Genomic DNA, 19,978 nt, shown 5'->3' with positions numbered 1-19,978 from the left:
TTCCCTTGTAGCCCTTTCATCTCAGGATGGACGGAAAGGGACCCTGGGGACAGGGAAGAGTCCTGGTCCCAGCACAGCTTGGGCCACAAGGACAGCACAGAGGTCACACCATGAGACACGAGGGCGGAGGGTCAGACAGGACAGAATCACTACTTTCTTGCTCTGTGACCTTGAGCTAGTCACTTAACCTCTCTGAGGCCTGTTGTATCCCCCTTGGAAATGGGGCCCACAGGCTGATGTCATGAGCAGGTTGAGATGCTAAGCAGCCCACGTTGGGGTGGGCACCGACATGTGATGGGCGTTGTCTTAGACAACTTCTTTCCTTCCTGTAGCTGTAGTCGGCTTGCCTGGAGATGAGATGGCCCAGGAAGTGATCTTCAAGCTTCATGCAGAACTTGGGCTGAGCAGGTTGGAGCCTGGCTGTTTGGTTCCCAGCCCTGTACCAGGCTATGTGGTTTTGGGGGAGTCACCGGACTGCTCTGAGTCACAACATGAGGACCCTACTAGGGTCTCCCTCATCTCTGTCTCCTTTTTGGTTAAAAATTTTTATTGACTGGGGCTGATGTGGTGGTTCAACGGGTTAAATTCTCCACCCGCAAGGCTGGCATGCTATATGGGCACTGGTTCTTGTCCTACCTGCTTCACTTCCAGTCCAGCTCCTTGCTTATGACCCGGACAGGCAGCATAGGATGGGCCAAGTGCTTGGGACCCTGCACCCACATGGAGACCCAGAAAGAAGCTCCTGGCTTTAGATAGGCTCAGGATTGGCCATTTTGTGGCCACTGGGGAGTGAACCAGCAGATGGAAGATCTTTTTCTCTGTCTCTCCTTTTCTTTGTAAATCTGCCTTGCCAATAAAAATAAGTGAATCTTTAAAAAAATAATTTTTATCTATTTATTTGAAAGATAGAGCAAGACAGAGAGAGAATTTTCCACCTGATTTGATGGCTCACTTCCTAGGTGGCTGCAATGGTCCCAGGGCTGGGCCAGGCTGAGCCAAGAGCCAGGAATTCCAACCTACGTCTCTCATGTGGGTGACAGGAAGCAAGGACATAGGTCACCATCTTCTGCCTTCCGGTACGTTAGCAAGGAGATAGGAAGCAAGGCAGCCCCAGACTCAAACCAGTGCTCTGCTGTGGAATGCCAGCATCACAGGCAGCGGCCTCACCCACTGCACCACAACGGCTCATGGCACTTGCCTTAAAAGGCATAGCACAGCCTCTGGGACACCAGCTGGAGGTGCTACCGCACCCCAGGATGGGGGCCACAAGAGAGGTTGGGAGTTGCTGCATCTGTCCCTTCTCCCTCAAGCTGTAGCACCCGTGGTCTCATCCCTGCTCTCCTGGTTCCTGTACCCACTCACCTCTCAGGCTGCTACACTTCCTTAGGCCCCACACCTGCGCTGGGGTAAGGCCCCAAGCCCTGGGCAGCGCCATCCTCCCGTGAGCTTTCCCAGCAGGTTCCTTTCTCATCATGAAGGTTTTTTTCACTCACTTTGACCCACCAGGCTTCTGGAGGACCATTGCTGCAAAGATCCAACCACCCATAGGGAGCCTGGCACATACCCACCGTCAGGTACCCAGGATTGTGAACACAGACCTGGAGGAACAGAGGGGGAATGTGGGCAAGTGCAAGTGTGGAGAGGAATGGAAGGCAGTCTTGTCCTGCAGGCGTGGATTCTCACCTCCACTTTAGCAATATGCCTGGAGCAGCACACACAGGGACCACAGAGGACGACAAGTGAAGCAACAGCCGGGTCCTTGGAAAGCTGGCCCTCTCCAGTGCGTGAGCCGATGGTGGAAGGCCAGCTGTTGTCCTAGAGGGCTGGATTCCTACCGTGCTGGAGGGTTGTGCTGAGTTCCTTGGGAGGAGACACGGGAGAGTTAGGGAAGGCTTCATGGAGGAGGTGGTGTTCCATCTGAAGGCCTGAGAGCCCTCACTGTGTCCATGGGAGAAGCAAGGCATGGCAGACAGAGGTGATTAGTGTGGGCAGACACACAGGTGGGACTGTTGAAGGTCTCACTGGGAAGACTCTTATGTTCACAAGTGTGAAATTCCAAGATTGCTTGGGACACCTGCACCCCATCATCAAAGAGCCTGAGTTGGAGACCCAGCTCTGTTCCTGACTCCAGCTCCCAGCTACTGCACACCCTGGCTGGCAGCAGTGGGTGGCTTACAGTCACATCCTCACCACCCATGTGGGAGAACTGGAGTGAATTCCAGGCTCCTGGCTATGGCTTGGCCCAACCGTGTGTGTTTATAGGCACTTAGGGGTGTGAAAAAGTGGGTGGAGACTATCAAATGAATTCAAAGCTCTGGGCTCTCTGATGCCTGGCAAGCCAAGATGTAAGAGCGTCCTCCTCTCTTTCTTCTGGCTCACCCCAACTTCTTATCCCTGTCTCCCAGACTGCCCAGCAGCTCCGCTTGCTCAAAGTGAGAAAGAAGTGGCTTCTCCCAGCCTTCAGTGCTTGCCTGTTCCTGCTGGCTGTGGCCATGACTGGATGCTTCCTGTGGCAGTATCACCTCCCCAAGCTGCCGGCCGGTGAGTGCTTCCCCACCTCTGGGGCTCCTCCTGGGCTGCAGGTGGTCCTCGGGGTGGGGCGAGGCAGGGCGGTGTCTCTGAGGGTGCAAGGCTCAGAAGCACTGGTGACCTGCTGTGACCCCTGACTTTTGCTGTGCATCTTTGGGCCAGGCTAGAGATCTCTCTGTGCCTCGATGTCCTCTCGTGTATGAAATGAGGGTCCCAATGCCACGAAGCTTTCCTCGACTCACCCAGTCTGGGTTCACCCAAAGGTGCAAGCAGTATTTTGCTTGCTCTGCTTCCAGTGCCCTGATAGGCTGTCTGAGCCCTAGCCCACTTCGAAATGCTATTGCAGGTGCCAGCAGCCACTCCCTCCTGGGCCGGCTGAGGCTAGGGTGCCCCTCCCCTTTCCTTCTCTCCCAACTTCCTACAAGAGGGACTTCTTAGTCCCATAAGCAAATAGACCCCAGTTATGCAGGCTGGTCAGCCTATAGGGCTGTTGACCACACATCAACGTGCCATGTCCTTGGGTACTGACCTTGGCTACACACACAGAACAGAAACGTGAGCCAGAATGGAAATCTTACCCCCCAAAGGTGCACAAAACACAAACCTCACGATTTGGATTTCTAGATTCAACAGGTGTGCGAGATGACCTAGCCCAGCTGCTACACAAGTTTCTAGATGCTTCCTTTCAAACTCTGTCCGGCATCCATCTCATGGTGAGGAAGCAAACAGCGCTAGGCCTTGTCTCGCTGGGCCTGCCCTGAGCGTTGTCAGAGTGAGGACTCCCCGGCCCCACTCCTCACTGTGGGATGAACCAGACCTGCGCACTGAGGCTCCCAGGCAACACCGTGTGTGCACCCCACAGTCACCGTGTGTGTGCACCCCACAGTCCCAGAGGCACGGCTGTGGGTTCCAGCCCTTGTGGCCAGGCAGTGTCAAGCCTCAGCTGTCACTGTGACCCCTCCTCCAGTGACTAAACCTACACGGTGCTGTCACTGAGCCTCATTTCCAGTCTGAGGGCTCTCTGCCCGCCTGCAGAGTGTGGGTGGTTCCTAGTGGTGCTGTGGGCTGCTCAGCCAATCCCTGGGCTCTCCGCCAGGCAGTGGGCAAGCCTCCTGGGAGTGGACTTCTACCCCCTGCAGCCTCTGGCTCTGCAAGCCACCATCTCAGGCCTGTGTGCAGGGTGGCAGTGCCCCAGGGAGCAGGTTGCTTAGGTCTAACCTGGGAAGTTGCCCAGCGCATTCAGTCGCACAGTCAGACTTGGGTCACACTGACCCAACCAGAGAGACCTTGTTTCATTGTGGGCAGTCTTAGGAGGCAGAGGAAGAAAAGAAGGCTATAGCTCCCCTGAGGGTACTCACAGCCCTTGACTCCCCACTCCTGCCTTAGGGGATTGGGGGACCACTGGCTGGTGTCATAGTCTGAAGCTATGTCAGAGCCAGCCCCCTTTCCCCTGAGGCTCCTGGCAGAGGCAAAAGGACTGAGCCCAATGCTCAAGACTCGTCTGAGCAGATGGAGTCCAAATAACCCTGAGAACCAGGATATGGGGAGAGAGACAGACACACAGATGCAGCTGAGGCTTTCCTAAGCCGCTGTCCAAGTGCGTTGGTCAAGGTCACATGGAGGTGACAGTGGGAAACTGGTCAAGTAAGAGATGGACAGGAGGTCTTGATGGTTACATGGCAGGGGTGGCCCCTTCTGCTGGACCACTCCATGCCTATGGGTGGTCTCTGTGGCTGTCTTCTGGGCAGGGAGATTGCTGCTGGCCATGGAGGGCTGTCCCTGAGGTCTGGCTCTGGCCTTGGCTGCCACCTTCTCTCCCTCCCTTAGAAGGAGCCCCAGACTCCAGATCTCTGTACCCTACTCACTTTTAGGGTCCCCAGCTCTGGAAGTGACCTCTGCCCCCATGAGGATGTGTCCCCGGCATCCTGAGCCCGTGCCGCTGGCCCACCCGCTCCCTGTGCTGAAGGAGGCGCTGGAGAAGGTCAGTGAGAGACCTCGGAGAGAACAGGGGAGGGCTGGGCCCGGGTGGTGGAGCAGGGCATCCCCGTGTGCTGGCACTAACATTCGATCTGCATGTATCTGGCACATGTCTCTTGGGGGGCACCGACTCTGTGCTCAGCACCTGGGATGGGGTGGGGAGAAGACACTGACCCATGCTCAGTGCCTGCCCTCCACCCCCGGACAGCAAACATTTACGAAGGAGCAAGCACGAGGACAGGAGTTTAGACGACCCGCCCCGGGATAGGGAGGGTTCCTAAGCTGTGAGCAAGGCGATGGGTGTGTGTGGCAGGGGTGAAACAGTTTGGGGGGGTGGAGTGGTGTGATCTAGATAGAGAACCCAGACCACGCAAAGATAGAGCCCGCAGGTGCTGGGCACGTGTGGAGAACAGTAGCAAGTAGGAAAAGATGATTTTGTTGCAAACACACATGCACACACACGCACACACACACACATACCATGGCGGTATGTCAGAACTCTGGAGGGAGGTGTCAGCCAGCTCCAGTCTGTGCCAGTCATATGTCACCCACATGGCACACTCACTTTAGGAAATACAGGGACAAGGCACTGCAACATGGGGCATTGGGAACTGGTGTCTGTCCCAGGGACAGCTGCCAGGAAGCGGTGGGGAACCCCCAGGAGAGAAGGCCGGGCAGTGCAGGGACACGCTCGCCGCCAGCAGACAGCCGAGCAGAAGCACAGAGGGTGCCATGTGGCTCCCCGGGAAAATGTTTTCAAAAGCCATAATAACTGGCTGCCTTCCACCAGGTGCCTGGCGGGCACCAGCCGCTGTACAGGCCTCCGCATGCACACTGCTGGAGAACTCCTGGCCACGAGAAGGAAACTGAGGCTTGGAGGGGCACAGCCAGTGCAGGGCTGGATCACAGCGCTGCCCTGAGAATGGAGGCTGGAGTGAGGACAGGATTCGAATCCAGCCAGCCACGAGCCATATTCAGAAGTGATTCAGGAGCTCAGGTCTACAGAATGGGGAGAAGCTTAGCACAGCTTGGTCAGGCATCAGTGACACAATGCATGACAATCATCGTCATATTCTGGCACATCATACTGTTATCATCCTCATTGTACCTCAGCATTGACAATCACAAAGCATTTTCGATAAATGTTCAGAGAGGGTCTGGGGCCCTCTACACATAGTGAAGCCCACAATCCATGGTTCCAGTAAGTCTACTAGGAGGTTTTTCTAGAACATTCTGAAGGGTCCAGCAGAATCAGTTCTAATCCTGTTCTCCTTTTTAAAGAAAATTGTTTTCTAGTTCAAGTTCCAGCTACTGCACTTCTAATCAAACTTCAGGCTAGTGTGCTGGGAAAGCAGCAGAAAGGTGCTTGTGCTTGGGGCCCCGCCACACGGGAGACCAGGATGTACCTGTATGCGGCTCCTGGCTTTGGCCTGGCCCAGCCTGCCTGATGCGACCATTCAGGGAGTGAGCCAGCAGATGGAAGATGTCTTTCTGTCTCTCCAGCAGTCCATTCTCCTACTCTGTCGTGCTGCCTTACAGACGTGTAAACCTCTTTAAGAACTAAACGTTTATGGGCCCAGTTCTATAGCCTAGTGGCTAAAGTCCTTGCCTTGCATGTGCTGAAATACTATATCACTACCAGTTCGTGTCCCGGATGCTCCACTTCCTTCCCAGCTTCCTGCTTGTAGCCTGGGAAGGCAGTTGAGGGTGGCCCAGATCCAGAAAAATCTCTCCTGGCTCCTGGCTTTGGATTGGCTCAGCTCCAACTGTTGCAGCCACTTGAGGAGTGAACCAGTGGATAGAAGATCTTTTTCATATATATATGCATCTATATATGAACTCTTAAAACCACATATATATTTCATATATATATATATATAAATCTCAAAAACACCAAAAGTTTATTTGTTTACTTATTTATTTGCGAGAGATGTGAGCGGAGAAAGAGATTTCCCATCTGTTGGGTCACTTTTTTAAAATGCTTGCAAAAGTCATGGCGGGGACAGGCAGAAACCAAGAACTGGGAATTCAAACAGGTGGTGGGGACCCAACTACGTGAGCCACCAGAGTGCATGCTGTCAGGAAGGTGGAATTGAGAATGAAACTGAGCTTTGAATTTAGGCACTCTGAGATGTGGGTATCCCAAAGGGCCATTAAACCTTTTATTTGTTTATTTATTTGAAAGCGGCGCACAGAGAGGAGAGATCCACCTTGTAGGCACAGGCTGAGCTCACTACTCTACAGTGCCACCCCCTCTTCAGAAGGTGCATCTTTTTAAAAGTTTTTTTTTTTTTAATTGGAAAGGCAGATAAATAGAAAAAAGGAAAGACAGAGAGAAAAATCTTCCATCTGCTGGTTCGCTCCCCAAATGACTGCAGTGGCTGGAGCTCAGCCGATCTGAAGTCAGGAGCCAGGAGGTTCTTCCAGGTCTCCCACATGGGTGCAAGGTCTCAAGGACTTGGGCCATTACCCACTGCTTTCCCAGGTCACAAGCAGGCAGCTGAAAAGGAAGTGGAGCAGCTGGGACACATAGGCTCTCTCTCTCTTTTTTTTTTTTAAAGATTTATTTTTATTAGAAAGGCAGATATACAGAGAGGAGGACAGAGAGGAACATCTTCCATCTGATGATTCACTCCCCAAGCAGCCGCAATGGCTGGAGTTGAACCTGTCTGAAGCCAGGATCCCGGAGCGTTTTCTGGGTCTCCCACACAGGTGCAGGGTCCCAAGGCTTTGGGCCATCCTCGCCTGCTTTCTGAGTGTGTTTAAGGCAAGGATTTTAGCCACTAGGCTATTGCACCGGGCCCACACAGGCACAGCTTAATTATCGTGCCAAATGCCCACTCCCGCTTCTTTGAAATGGCTAAGGCAATCATTGTCTGAGCAAACATGGTAGGTGGAAGCCCCATACATCGATGCAGGGGAGCTGTTTGGGCAGAAGTGTGGGCGTGGCTTGAGAACCTGAACGCTGGAAGCTCCTGGGGGTTGTGTGGATGGAGGAGCGTGGGCGGGGGGAGCCTGTCACTGCACCTGCGCTCTGGGCCTCCTGTCCTCCCCCCAGGTGGACGGCATCCTGCGCCAGGCAATGGCTGCCCCAGGCCTGGCGGCCATGTCTGCTCTGGTCATCCACAATGACACCGTGCTCTGGACTGGGAACTTTGGGAAGAAGAATGGCTCAGATCCCACTTCTGGGACCCCCAACGAGTACACCATGTACCGGTCAGCCGGGGTGAGGGATGGGTGGGAGGAAGCACCCGCAGAGACAGGGAGAACCAAGAGAATCATGGTTGGGGGAGGGGGTGTATGTGTCCAACCTGCCAGTACCCATTTTACAGATGAGAAGGCCAAGGGGGCCAGTGAGTGCCGCATATCACAACACAGACCAGAGCTTCCAGACTAGAAAAGATTTCCTGCTCCTTTTCCTTATTTCGCGTCTCTCAAAGAACTACAGAGAGTTTCGGGGCCCTTGGCCTAGAGCCTGTCTGTTGGAAGCAGTGGCCCAGACAGAGGCAGCTTGGGACATTTAGCTGCAAACCTGGAGTCTCCCCTCCCGGGTGCTGCCTGCAGGCCCTACATCATTCACAATGCAGAGTGAGCACATGTGTTCTTAGGGCCTAAAGGGAGGGGCTTAGCACGCACCTGCACCTGCTCTGGGCCAGCTGTGAAGCTGACACACCTGCGGTCACTTAGCGAGCGCCCACCACCTGCTCCTTACGATGACAGGGACTTCACCTGCACAGTCCTGTTCAGTCCTTGCCCAAGACCACACAGCCAGTGAGAAGAGGTATCCGTTCCACTCTCACCCAACATTCCTTCTTCTGGAATCTTCTCTAGCATTCCAGAGGCAGTTCCAGAAGGCCTGTGATTAAGGCTGGAGCCAGTATTGTTCAAGAACACTAGAAAGCGAGCAGTTGAGGGCTCAGGCTGGGAAGCGGGCTGTGGGTCCAGCAGCGTGTCCCTTGCGCTTTGTGTCTCAGCATCTCCAGCATCTCCAAGATCTTCCCAGTCCTCATGCTGTACCGCCTGTGGGAGCAGGGCACCGTGGCCTCCCTGGATGACCCCCTGGAACGCTATGCCAGCACCTTCACCATTAACAACCCGTGGGGCATGGCATCAGCCGCCAAGCAGTATGGCCTGATGGATGGGCTGGAGGAGGTGGGCCCAGCCCCAAGACCTTCACCTGTCACCCTCCGGAGGATGGCCAGTCAGCTGTCAGGTGAGTTTATTTCAGAGTTTACCCAGATTGTCTCAATCCAGCCAGCCAGGCTGGACCTGCTTCTTTCTCTGCTTTTGGATGCAGCCACCCTCCCTCTGACAGGGCCTGACACACACACGGCTTACATCCACGTAGGCTCCCACCACTGCAGTACCAGGGAGCCTGTTTCACCATGACCTTGTTGTTTTAGCAAGTGCGCCATTCTGACCTTAGCCAGATGGATCAATGAGATGCACCTTGAGCTCATGAGTGAAGCTGAATATCTTTTTGTAATCTTCAGTTTTGTTTTTTTTTTAAAGATTTATTTTTATTATTTTTTCATTGGAAAGGCGGATATACAGAGAGGAGAGACAGAGAGGAAGATCTTCCATCCGATGATTCACTCCCCAAGTGAGCGCAACGGGCCGATACTATGCCGATCCAAAGCCAGGAGCCTCTTCTGGGTCTCCCACGCAGGCGCAGGGTCCCAAAGCTTTGGGCCGTCCTCGATTGCTTTCCCAGGCCACAGGCAGGGAGCTGGAAGGGAAGCGGGGCTGCCGGGATTAGAACCGGCGCCCATATGGGATCCCGAGTGTGCAAGGCGAGGACCTTTTAACCACTTGCGCCACCGTGCCGGGCCTGGTAAAGGGGGGTATTAAGGGAGAAGCCCCACCCAGTCTCCCACCTACCCGCCCCAGGTCCCTGATGTGGGGCATGCACCGAGGGTCTTGCTCAAGTGATTTTGATTGTTCAACAGTTCTGCATTGCTGCCAATCTCGCCATTTCAAGCACGATGAGGTCGTTGAAGAATCCACTGATTGACATAATCCATCTTAGAGTCTCTGTTTGCCCAGTTTTTCATTGCCAACATATGGCTGGGGTAGTTGAGTGATTTGCTCTGTCCTGTGTCTTTTTTTTTTTTAAGATTTATTTATTTTTATTACAAACTCAGATACACAGAGAGGAGGAAAAACAGAGAGGAAGATCTTCCGTCCAATGATTCGCTCCCCAAATGAGCGCAACAGCTGGTGCTGTGCCAATCTGGAGCCAGGAGCCAAGAACTTCCTCCAGGTCTCCCACGTGGGTGCAGGGTCCCAAAATATTGGGCCCACCTGAACTGCTTTCCCAGGCCAGAGGCAGGGAGCTGGATGGGAAGTGGAGCTGCTGGGATTAGAACCAGCGCCCATAGATCCCGGAGCGTTCAAGGCAAAGACTTTAGCCGCTAGACCACAGCGCTGGGCCCTGTTAGGGATCTGAGTCTGGTAGTTGGATTGAGGGGAATCCCTAAAGAAACTTCATCTGAGGTGTTCCCAGACCAGGTTCTTGTGTGTACTTGCAAGCACAGGGCCCGGCACAGTCCATCGCCCCGATCAGCTGGTGGTTGCAATTGCTGGGTCGGTTCTGTTTCCAGCGCTGCCTTCCGCTGGAACCAATGGGTGTTGCAGTCCAGCCTGGCTCTGCCCAGCACACACTCGGCCCTCACATAAACCAGTGGGAGCGGCAGTGACGTCATGCAGTGATGGTACGCAGGACGCACACAGTCACGCAGTACTCCCCCCCCCCCCCCCCCCGAGTACTTCCCCACACGGTGCATCTCACGCATCAGGGGAATGGCCAAAGAAACAGCTAGCTGAGGCTACACAAGCACACGCCATCATATCCCCAAGGAAATGAGTAATGACACCCTTTCTGTGCTGTAATGGAATATGATAGAAGGTTAAGTAGGAAAGGAGCTGGTAAAAGCATGTATTGCACACTGGCATAGAAAGAATAGAAGAGGGCCTGGTGCAGTAGCCTAGTAGCTAAAGACCTCACCTTGCATCCACCTGGATCCCATATGGGTGCTGTTTTATGTCCTGGATTCTCCACTTCCCATCTAGCTCCCTGCTTGTAGCCTAGGAAAGCAGTGAGGATGACCCAAGGACTTGGGAACCTGCACTCATATAGGAGACCCAGAAGAAGCTCCTGGTTCCTGGCTTCAGATTAGCTCATCTCTGGCCATTGGGGCCACTTGGGGTGTGAACCAGCAGATAGAAGATCTTTCTGTCTCTCCTCTCTGTATATATGACATTCCAATAAAAAAATTAAATCTTTTTTTTTTTTTAAGAAAGGATGGAAGTAATGTATATGTTTAATGTGTTTGGTACACCTAGTATATAGCACACATCGCATATAAACATGCGCGTTAGTTTATTTGCACCAACTTTGGAGGAGCTTTAGAGATGGAAGCATTGGGGTGGGGAGGACACGGAGGCTGGGAGGGCAAGAGGGCAATTTTCACACCTTGGTGTCCTTTGCATTTGAACCATTAAATGAATTGCTTATTTTATTTTTAATGGTTTATTTGTTTACTTATTTGAAAGGCACAGAGAGAGAGAGAGAGAGGGAGAGGGAGAGAGAGAGAGAGAGAGAGAGAGAGAGAGAGAGAAACTGACCAGAGACAGAGGAAAGAGAGAGATCCATCTTTCATCTGCTGGTTCATTTCTCAAATGCTTGCAACACCCAGCAGCGGGCCAAGCTGGGGACAGCAGCCTGCAGCCCCACCCGGGCCTCCCGCGTGGATGGAAGGGACTCGTGTGCTGCTGATTACAGGAAGCTGGGTCAGAACAGTGGAACTCACGGCTCTAACCAGGCACTTCAATATGAGGTGCCGGTGCTGCAAGTAACTCCTCAACCTCCTCTACTACGCCACCTACCTCTATAATTTATATTGTAAATTATAATATAAGTATATTATATAATTATATAATGGCGCAGTGTTTAAGGTCCTCGCCTTGCACGCCCGGGATCCCATATGGGCGCCGGTTCTAATCCCAGCAGCCCTGCTTCCCTTCCAGCTCCCTGCCTGTGGCCCGGGAAAGCAGTCGAGGACGGCCCAAAGCTTTGGGACCCTGCACCCACGTGGGAGACCTGGAAGAGTCTCCTGGCTTTGGATCGGCATAGCATCGGCCGTTGCGCTCACTTGGGGAGTGAATCATCAGACGGAAGATCTTCCTCTCTGTCTCTCCTCTCTCTATATCTGCCTTTCCAATAAAAATTTAAAAAAATAAATCTTTATAAAAAAATACACTTTAGGATCACCATCAGTGTGTAACAAGGCAGGTAGAGGGGCAGAAGAAGGCTGGTGCTGGGAGACAAAGCCAGGGGCAGCAGAGTGGACAATACCAGACTGGGAAGAGATCAAGGCCAGGAGGAATGTGCCTGGATGCAGACGGGTTACTCTGGAAGCTTCTGAAGGATCCTGCCTGACCATTATGCCTGTGTGCCACCCCTGAAATGAGGAGGAGGCAACACTCGTTCAAAGGAGGGGCTCTGTGCTTGGTGACTGAGCCAGCCAAGTGGAAGGAAGCCCCCTCATCCTGATCGCAAATGCTTTCCGTGGCCTGGACGCTCATGCTCGCTAAAGGCAGGATCTCCCATTGCTCACTGGCCCGTTTCTTGGCCAGGCGCTGTAAGGCCTGAGGTCTCAGCCAGTGCATGTGGCTGTGTCACCTCTACGCCCAGATCTGAGGCTTGGAGTGGGGATGAGGCACTCAGCACATCCGGGAGTGATCAGAGCCTGCTGTGGATAGAATTTTGGAGGGTCGATTGATTTTTGAAAAATTTTATTTTATGGATTTGAAAGGCGAAGTTACACAAAGAGATCTTCCACTTGCTGGTTCACTCCCCAAATGGCCATAGTAGCCAGGGGCTGGGCCATCCAAAGCCAGGAGTTTCATCCAGGTCTCCTACATGGGTGACAGGGGCTCAAGCACTTGGGTCACCCTTTGCTGCTTTCCTAGTCATGTTAGTAGACAGTTGGATAGGAAGCAGAGCAGCCACGACTTGAGCTGGCGCCTGTATGGGGCGCTGGCATTGCAGGCAGTGACTTCATGTGTTATGCCACAACACCATCCCCTAGAAGTCTCTTTTAAGAATGCAGTATCGGGACCAGAGTTTTGGAGCAGTGGGTAAAGCCACTGTTTGTGACCTCAACATCCCATGTGAGCATTGGTTTGTGTTCTAGCTGCTCTACTTCTCATCCAGCTCCCTGCTAGAGGATGGGAAAAGCAGTGGAAGATGGCCTCAACATTTAGGCTCCTGGCTAGGGGCCTGGCCCAGTCCTGACTGTCGTTGCCATCTGGGGAGTGAACCAGTGGATGGAAGAGCTTTCTGTCTACCTCCCTCTAACTGTACCTTTCAAATAAATGTATGAACTTTGGAAAAGGTTAATTTAAGAGGTGAGGAGGTCACAGGTACATGACGCGGGCAGGTCCAAGGATGGAGAGGATTGGGAGGGAAAGGGCAGGAGAGGGGGAAATGTTTGGAGACAGAGAGAGAGGGAGAGAGAGGCTCTCTGAATTGCCAGTCTTCGTATGATCTCGGGAAGGGGAATGCTTTCATACCACCCAGGTCCTTGGCAAGGGGAAGTACGTCCTGCGGAAAGGGTCATTGATGATTGGAGGAGGGTGGGATTTACAAAGAGCAGAGGGAATGCAGCTTCTAGCTCATGACTCTGAACCGGCTACCTACCTGTCCCATTTCACTCCCCACTTAGAGAGTCCTAACTCTTAAAAGAAGGGTTGCTGAAGGGTGCAGATTGATCCCATTTTCTGTGACTACTTTCTGCTGATTAGGGGGTAGGACTTGCCTATCCCAGATTTAAAACTCTCATCTAATGGATCCCTTCTGTTGTAGAACTTCCGCTCAATTCCTGTCACCATGTCCCCTTGTATCTTCATCATGACCCCAGATCCTGTCCTGCCCCCAGACCCTGCTCATGCCAAGGATTCCACAGTCTGGCCTGGGGCGGCCCATAGCGACTATCCATATCAAAAGCCCTGAGTAGTCCCAACCTTGGCCCAAGGACCCGGGCAAGTGGGTGGTGACAATCTGCTCACCAACCCCTCCCCTGCCCCCAGCTTGGAGATCTAACATTAATAACATTAATATTCACACATTGGTATATCAGAGCTGGCACGAACCAGACCCAGAATGCCAGCCAGGTGTGGGGTCTTAAATATACATTTTTAAAAGATTTATTTATTTTTATTGGAAACTCAGATGTACAAAGAAGAAGAGAGACAGAGAGGAAGATCTTCCATCTGACAATTCACTCCCAAAGTGACCGCAACGACCAGAGCTGAGCCGATCCGAAGCCAGGAGACTGGAGCTTCTTCCAGGTCTCCCACACAGGTGCAGGGTCCCAAGGCCTTGGGCTGTCCTCGACTGCTTTTCCAGGCCACAAGCAGGGAGCTGGATGGGAAGCAGGGCCACCAGGATATGAGCTGGCACCCCTATTGGATCCTGGTGTGTGCAAGGCGAGGACTTTAGCCACTAGGCCATGGCGCCAGGCCTAGGGTCTTAAATATTTTATGGAGGCATCAGTTCATATCTGGAATATTCCATTTCTGATCCAGCTTCCTGCTAATGTGCCCGAAAATGCAGATGATGGTCAAAGCTCCTGGACCCTGACACCTTTGGATTCCTACAAAGTTCTTGGTTCCTGGCTATTGTGGCTGTTTGGGAAGTAATTCAGAGGATGGACAATCTCTCTCAGCTTTTATCACTCTGCCTTCCAAAGAAATAAAATACACTTTAGGAATCATAGAAAGAATTGAACTAAAATTAATTAAAAGAAAGAATGGCATATTTTAAGTTCAAATTCTGGAAGGGACTACCAGGGCCTTGCCGCCCCTGTGAGCTTCTGGGTAAACCAACCTTGTCTGACTCTAGGGCTCCCTCTAGGGGTGCACTGTGGAGTCGTCACCGGAATCCGCGGCTGGCAATGCTGGCTGTTAGGACCAGGGGCCCACGGAGGCCTTCTGAGCTCTCCTTCACTTTCATCCTAAACTTTGAGCTTCCTCCCTTCCCAGAAATCTCAGTTCATTCTCCAAGTGTTTTTTTTTTTTAGCACCTCACAGACCAATTGCTGCAAGTGCTTCAGCCCACTCGCCTCCGGGCGAGTAAAGGCTCCGAGAGGGGTTCATTTTGGGGCATGGGGAGGAGTGCTGGAGTCAGAGCTTACAGGTAGGGCTCTCTTCTCCAGCTGCCCAGGCCAGGCCCTGTGGGCATTCCTGAGGCCTCTCCCTCCCAGAGTCTCCCTCCAGTCTCCCTCCCAGCTAACTGCCTCATTTAGGATGGATACTGAATCCGACCACTCTTCCCACTTCTGCTCTGATACCCTGGTCTCAGCCACCATTATTTGAGCCGAGATTTTCACAAGTCTCCACGCTTTCTTTCCTGCCTCTGCCCCTGTCCCCAACAGGCTGTTGTCGTCCCATGAGCCAAGTGACCTTGACAATGTGTACGTTGGATTATGTTGCTTTGCCTGCAACCCCTGCAGAGCCCCCCTCCCACACAGAGGGAAAACCACATACAGCCTGTTGCCAGAGCACCATATAGGGTGACCGCAGTCCCCCAAATCTCTCCCTTCTCACTCCCCTGCAGCCACACCGTTCCTGCTGGGACACTGCTGCTCAGGGCCTCTGCACCTGCTGTCCCCTCTGCCAGAGACACGGTCATCACCAAGCTACATGGCCCACTCCCTGATCCCGGGTCGCACGTGGTGGGTTCAAGGGCAGTCTTCTCCATCTTGTGTAAACTAACAATCCTTCTTTTTTTTCACATAGAACTATTTCTTTTTCCATAGCACAGGGATTAATTTGTCTGTCGTCCTTCCCTTCTGTCAGAAGGGAAGTTCTGCAAGAGCAGGGATGTGGTGTGTTGATTGCTGAATTGCAAGCACTTACAACAGTCCCTGGCACAAAACAGAGACTGGAACACTGCCCGTGCAGGGATAGATGGAGGGCCCCTCCCCCAACCCCGTGACCCTTCCCATGCGGGGTCACATCCAATAAAACAGAAACCTCCGAATGGACAGCGGAGCTAGCTCCACAAATCTTTGCTCACTGACCTCAAGAAATGAACACCATGAAGCTGTCTACAGTTGAAGCTAATAATTCTTTTTTGGGGGGATGGGCAGCGTGTGCCAGGCACTACTATATTAAATATTTCACTTCGTCTGATCCCCACCTGAAGGGATTACCGCCCCCATGTTACACGTGGGGGCTGGGGCCCAGAGAGGTGAGGTGATGTATCCAATGAAACAGGAGGCATGGTGGATCTAACCACTGCTCCTTCTCAGGACTGCCCAGGAGGCTGCGCGCCACCTCGCTGCTATGGAGGGGCAGCACTCAGGAGGCCCTGAACCTGCTCAAGGACGATGTGCTGGTGGTGGACCCCGGAACCAGGTGAGGAGTGCGCCCAGCGGCCTCCGTGCGAGACACACCCGCGTGAGAAGGAGCCTCAGGTTAGAGGGTTGGAGCAGGGATGGCTGACTGCACCGCTCAGTCCACAGCTAGAACGAGCAAGGCCCGAGACGGGAGGCGGAGTGGGGCAGGGCCGAGCTGCGGGCTCCAGAAGCCAGCTCTCTTGGGATTGTGTCCTCTTCCATTCACAACTGCACAGCAGCTGGCACATGCTGAGGGAGCGCCCCAACCCCACCCCAGCCAGAAGCAGCAGGCATGAGCAAGTGAGCGAGACACACTCGGATTCTGTCACGACGGAAGTCAACGGGAGCTGATGAGAAAAGAGTGGAGATTTAGGGGGTCACTGGGTGGAGAAGCCAAGTCTGGGAGCAGAGGGGCTCTAGGGCAGGAGGGAAGACAGCTAATTCCCTAAGGTCCTTAGTTCCCCTGCCTCAGAGACCCCTTCCATGCCCCTAAGTGCTGAAGCGCAGCCCCTTCTTCCCTTTAGGGAGAGGATCCAGGTGCTGCAGAGGCAGTGGATGCTGGGGCCTCTGCAGCCTGGAGCCCTCCTCTCAGCTCTGCTTTGAACTTGCTCGGTGACCTTGCATGAGCACTTGACCCCTGTAAACCGCACTTCTCTTGTCTGCAAAGACCAAGATAGCTTAGCCATGCGGAATGCCCGGTGGCATCCGGGAACTCTCATCAGGGGCAGTCCTTTGGGAATCTTGAAACTGCCTCAGCCCCTGGAAACAAGAGAGAGAAGCCTCCTTCTGGATCTTGCGTGGCCAGGAACAGGGGGGGGGGGGGATGAGGCCCAGTCCCATGCTTACTATCTTTGTGCTACAATATTATCATCATTTAGACAACATTAAATAGCATTAGAGGAAAATTTCTTATTTGCTTCAAGCACATCATGCGAAAGCTAAAGGGCCAACGAGCAGGCTGTTACCACGGTGGGAGTTTGGTGTGTTGACGAAGCTGTCGCCTGCTCTCAGGGTGTCTGGTTTTGGGTCCCGGTTCCAGCTCCAGCTTCCTGTTCACGTTCACACTCGGAGTCAGCAGGAGATGAGTTGAGTGCTTGGCTCTGTCACTCGTGGGTGAGACCTGGAGTCACTTCCACGCTGCTGACTTAGGCCTGGCCCAGCCCTGGCTGTTGGGAACATTTGAGGGGTGAACCTGCAGATGGAAAGTTTCCTCTGATCATCTGATATGCAGAAAAGCTTGTTCCCATCCAGCTCCTCCCGGCCCAGTGAAGCTTCCGGGGAGGGGGGGCAGGAGGGAAGGGGTTTATCTGCAGTCTGCTGAGGTTCAGCCTGGTACCTACTGCTGTTCTTCCAGGTGCCATTACAGCACACTGGCCTTCTCGCTCTTGGCGCACGTCCTGGCAGCTCACACCCCCCAGGGGGACTACCAGCGCTGGGTCTCGGAGAACATACTGGAGCCGTTGGGGCTGGTGGACACGGGCTTCGACTTCACACCCCGTGTCCGTGCCCGCCTGGCCGCAGGCTTTTATGGCAGTGGGCGACCGGCACAGCTCTACGACCTGGGCTGGTACCGCCCATCGGGCCAGATGTACTCCACCGCAGCCGACCTGGCCAAACTGGCCATAGCGCTCCTGGGCGGCGGGCCCACGCGGCTCCTGCGGCCCGATGTGGCCAAGACGCTGCTGGCGCCACTGCTGGAGTGCCCGAGCCCCTACTTCGCCAATGAGACTGGCACGCCCTGGGAGTTCCACACTCAGCGAGGCTACCGTGTGGTGCGTAAAGACGGCGATCTGGACGGCTACGCTGCCACCTTCTCGCTCGTGCCCCGGCTGCACCTGGGCTTCGTGCTGTTGCTGGCAGGGCCGCGGCCGCCAGGGTCCGACTTGGTGACCCAGGCCTACGACGTGCTCCTGCCGGCCATGGAGACGGCGCTGCGGGAGGCTGAGCACAGCCCTGCCCCGCCGCCCAGCGCGCGCCCTTTCGCCGGCTACTTCACCTTCGCCAACTTAACCTTCTACGAGGTGCGCGCGGGATCGATGGGAGAGCTGCGGCTGCACCAGTTCGGGCCCCGCGTGGAGGTGCTGGTGCCACCCGAGTTCCGCACGCTGACACTACGCCACGTGCGCGGCCGCGTCTTCCAGCTGCACGTGGCCCGCGAGTTTCCGTGCGCACTGCCACTTGGCGACGCGTGGCTCTCCCTGGAGGCGCAGCACGGGCAGCTGGTCAACTTCTATCCCCTGGACGGGCACGGGTTGTCTCCTGGCTTCGATGTGCCAGGTCTCAACACGTACCGGGTGGTGCGGCTGCAGCAGAAGCCCATCTTCAAGGCCCAGTGACCGGAGGGGCCTGACTCAGCTGGCTCCCTTCTACTTGCCTCCCCAACAGCCCAGCCCGGAGTTTGGAAAGGGGATGCTGCAGGGATGCCGGTTGGAGAACCCGGGATTCCAGCTGGATTGCAGTCGGTTTTGCATCCACGGGGGGTTAGGGGGAAGAATTACATGCAGAAACTGAGAAACGTTTAGTAACTTAAGTCAACATTTCGGCATGGAGAGCCGCGTCCCTTGGTGTCTGCTGAATCTAAGACAAACTACAGGCTTGGAATTTGTCCATGAAAAAAATGAACCTTACTGAGTTACAGTTTTCAGGGCATAGCTGAGTGATTCCAACAGAGCCTGCCCTCCTCCCCGGACCAGAGCGCTCTGCCCACTGCCATTCCTCCGCAGACAGTTCCCTCCCGCCCCCGCCCCGGGGCAACCACTGATGCGCTTTCTGTCAGGGTAGATTAGTTTCGCCTTCTAGAATGTCATAAAAATGGAAGCGCGCAATGTAGCCTTTTGTGCCCGTCTTCTTTGGCTCAGCGTGCTGTTTTTGAGGTTCCTCCGCGGCTTTGTGTCAACAGTTTGTTCTCTTTCATGCCATTGTGTGGCTGTGCCACTTGTGTTTATCCATCCGCTTGTTGACAGGCCTTGGGCACTTCCCAAGGCTGCACTGTTAGGAAGCAGCGCCCTGCTTGTCTGCTGGGCGAACTCTCCCCAGGGCGGTGTCTGCGCGTGATGGCCGTGCGGTTCTCTGGAGTGCGGGTCCTCCAGGAGGCTTCAGAAATCTCATGCGAAAAGCACGCTCTGAATAATTACGCATGGATTTCACCTCCCCCCCCTTTTCTGCACCAAAGCCAACCTGTTTCTTCATTCAGTTCTTCTATGAACTACCCTGATATTATACTTTCCCAAACGATGGTATGTGATGGTTCAGTTGTGCAAGTTTTTGCAAACACGTGGAGTTGTCCATCCCTTTATCTTTAGCCGGGTAAATGATTGTGAAGGCGTAAGTCATTGTGCATGCGTTTAAATATTGTATTTGTTTAAATTGAAAGAGTTACAGAGGGAAAGGAGGAGACACACACACTCAGACGGAATGGGAGAAAGAGAGAGAATGTATCTTTCATTCTCTGGTTCACTCCCCAAATGGCTGCACTGGCCAGAGCTGAGCCAAGCCAACGCCTGGAGCTAGGAGCCGCTTCTGGGTCTCCCACGTGGGTACAGGGTCCCAAGGCTTTGGGTCATCCTCGACTGCTTTCCCAACCACAAGCTGGGAGCTGGATGGGAAGTGGGCCACCAGGACATGAACTGGCATCCATATTGGATCCTGGTGTGTGCAAGGTGAGGACTTTAGCTACTAGGCTACAGTGCTGGACCCCGATTTTGATTAATTTTATGTCTGTTGAATCACATATATAAGATTTAGATTTATATCTGGCATGATTTTTTTGCATACAATTGTAAGAAATAGTCACTGTATCCTTTCCAGGATTTCCTTATTTACTTATTTGAAAGGTAGAGTTATGGGCCTGGCGTGATAGTATAATGGTTAAAGTCCTTGCCTTGCACCCGCTGGGATCCCATATGGACAATGGTTCTAATCCCGGCAGCCCTACTTTCCATCCAGCTCCCTGCTTGTGGCCTGGGAAAGCAGTCAAGGATGGCCTAAAGCCTTGGGATCCTGCACCCACATGGGAGATCTGGAAGAGCTCCAGGCTCCTGGCTTCGGATTGGCACAGCTCCAGCCAT

General features: G+C 53.7%; 1 protein-coding gene across 1 annotated transcript; it reads left to right on the top strand.

Moving 5' to 3' along the window:
- Positions 1-2,422: 2,422 nt before the first annotated feature.
- On the top strand, positions 2,423-18,247 carry LACTBL1 (lactamase beta like 1). The gene is made up of 6 exons (XM_040979742.1): positions 2,423-2,541; positions 4,401-4,510; positions 7,565-7,722; positions 8,481-8,719; positions 15,825-15,930; positions 17,266-18,247. Exons 1-6 carry the CDS (start codon positions 2,493-2,495, stop codon positions 18,245-18,247), a joined length of 1,644 nt encoding a protein of 547 aa, XP_040835676.1. The 5' UTR covers positions 2,423-2,492.
- The last annotated feature ends 1,731 nt before the right edge of the window (positions 18,248-19,978 follow it).

Source organism: Ochotona curzoniae, unplaced genomic scaffold (assembly GCF_017591425.1).
Source record: "Ochotona curzoniae isolate NIBS_2020 unplaced genomic scaffold, NIBS_Ocur_1.0 contig_3255, whole genome shotgun sequence".
Taxonomy (NCBI): Eukaryota; Metazoa; Chordata; class Mammalia; order Lagomorpha; family Ochotonidae; genus Ochotona; species Ochotona curzoniae.
This window is presented reverse-complemented; position numbering and strand designations above follow the sequence as displayed.